The sequence below is a fragment of the Nyctereutes procyonoides genome, unplaced genomic scaffold (assembly GCF_905146905.1).
Source record: "Nyctereutes procyonoides isolate TBG_1078 unplaced genomic scaffold, NYPRO_anot_genome, whole genome shotgun sequence".
Classification (NCBI taxonomy): domain Eukaryota; kingdom Metazoa; phylum Chordata; class Mammalia; order Carnivora; family Canidae; genus Nyctereutes; species Nyctereutes procyonoides.
The window spans coordinates 17,671,963-17,674,081 of record NW_026575128.1 but is presented as its reverse complement, the minus strand read 5'-3'; the positions used below and the strand labels follow the sequence as shown (position 1 = coordinate 17,674,081).

General features: G+C 43.1%; 1 protein-coding gene across 1 annotated transcript; it reads left to right on the top strand.

Annotated features, from left to right (window-relative positions):
- Positions 1-545: 545 nt before the first annotated feature.
- LOC129520821 (olfactory receptor 11H6-like) lies at positions 546-1,483 on the top strand. Its single transcript, XM_055342024.1, is given in 2 exon segments — positions 546-1,128; positions 1,131-1,483. Coding segments are annotated over 2 exon segments (936 nt in total).
- Positions 1,484-2,119: the final 636 nt, after the last annotated feature.

Genomic DNA, 2,119 nt, shown 5'->3' with positions numbered 1-2,119 from the left:
GGCGCCAAACCGCTGCGCCACCCAGGGATCCCAGTTGTCAGATAACTTTAGACACCGACACCTACAATTCAACACTGATCCAGAATAACAGTGAAATGCAGAAGGTTTCCATGTGTTGTCACCTTTCTCCCTCTTCTGATGCCTAACATCTGGGCTCTAATTCCAAACATTTAAGTAATTGAAACTCTGGCCAGTAGTAAGGGTCTATCTCTCTTAATCTATAGAAACGAATACATGATGTTCATACCTACTTACATTTGTGAGCACTGCCATCAACCTTCTCCAAGCTGCTTATTGCATAACATCCTGCGTTTTAATGCGAGAAGGTTCAGAGAGAGAAATGAGAAAATACAAATATCTAAAGTCTGATCACCAAGCCTTACCCAAGGTTTATAATCTTCAGCAGCGTAGCTATTTATTTAATGGAATAATAGAATCTGAGGGAGTTAGGGATCTCCAAAAAGGAAATATTTCTGAGGATTAAAGAGTAAGGTCATCTTTGTCATTGTCACTTTTTCCTCTCTACCCCTTAGGAAGCTGCGAATATGTCAGGAGTCAGCACAGTGACTGAATTCATACTCCTGAGTTTTCCGTGCTCCAGAGAGGTTCAGGTCCTCCTCTTCCTGCTGTTCTTTGTGTCCTACATCCTGACACTGATGGGGAATGGGGCCATTGTCTGTGCAGTGAAGCTGGATCCCAGGCTTCACACCCCCATGTACCTTCTGCTGGCCAACTTCTCGTTCCTGGAGATCTGTTACATCAACACCACCGTTCCCAATATGTTACAGAACTTCCTATCTGAGACCAAAACCATCTCTTTCACAGCCTGTTTCTTCCAGTTCTACTTCTTCTTCTCCATGGGCATCAATGAGACCCTCTTACTGCCCCTCATGGCTTTTGATCGGTACTTGGCCATCTGCCAGCCTCTCCATTATCCTATCATCATGAACAACCGCCTCTGCATGAACCTGGTGGCCCTGTGCTGGGTCACAGCCTTCCTCTGCTATCCGATCCCTATCTATTTTATCACACAGCTCCCCTTCTGTGGCCCCAACACCATTGACCACTTTGTCTGTGACCCCGGTCCTCTTCTGGCCCTGTCCTGCATCCCTGCCCCTGGAATTGAACTTTCTGTTCTCTATTGAGCTCTCTCATTATCTTCATCACCTTCTTCTTCATCCTTGGTTCGTACACCCTGGTTCTCAGAGCAGTGTTGCGTGTCCCCTCAGCAGCTGGCCGACGTAAGGCTTTCTCCACCTGTGGTTCCCACCTGGCTGTTGTGTCTCTTTTCTATGGATCTATCATGGTGATGTACATCAGCCCAACCTCTGCGAATCCAGCTGGGATACAGAAGATTATAACCCTGTTCTACTCATCAGTGACCCCACTTATAAACCCACTGATCTACAGTCTACGGAACAAAGACATGAAAGCTGCCTTGAGAAAAATTCATATGTGCGGAGAAATTAGTCAAGACAAATGAACATTCATGAGTGGACCAAGATCATGATATTTATTTTTCCACATCTTCCCACTTAAAAGTAGGTCTTTATTCATTTGTACCTAGAGATGCAGACTTAAATTCATCTGTTTCTGCTGAGTTAAGGACAGTAGTAGCCCCAATTAAACCAGACCTTGCCTTCGAATCAGGTCTTCATAGGTGGTAACTTGAATTTAGTGATCTGGATGTCTGAACTTTGGACTCTTCTCCCACCCTGCCCTCCAATAACTGCTTGCTCATTTACCTGTGATTCCTTACCTAATCGTTGACCTCATGATTTTTTTTTTTACTTCTATTGCATGAATCCATTTTTACACTTAAAGCAGAGATCATTTGGCTAGAAAGTCTACTTCTAATAGAAGTACATCCACAATTTTTGGCTTATACTAAAGGAAATTAGTACCAGTCTATAAGTCATAACTGAACTAAAGTTTTACAAATTTAATTGACATCCAAAAGACTAAAATGATCTGAAACACTGTCTCCCAAACCTGTGTGTCTCATAATTGTTTGAGGGTCTTTTTAAAAGAAAAACACGATTTTCAGGTGTTATTCCAGCGCTCCTAAATCAGAGTCTTTGAAGTAGACCCCTGAAATTCCCATTTAATGTTACTCAGG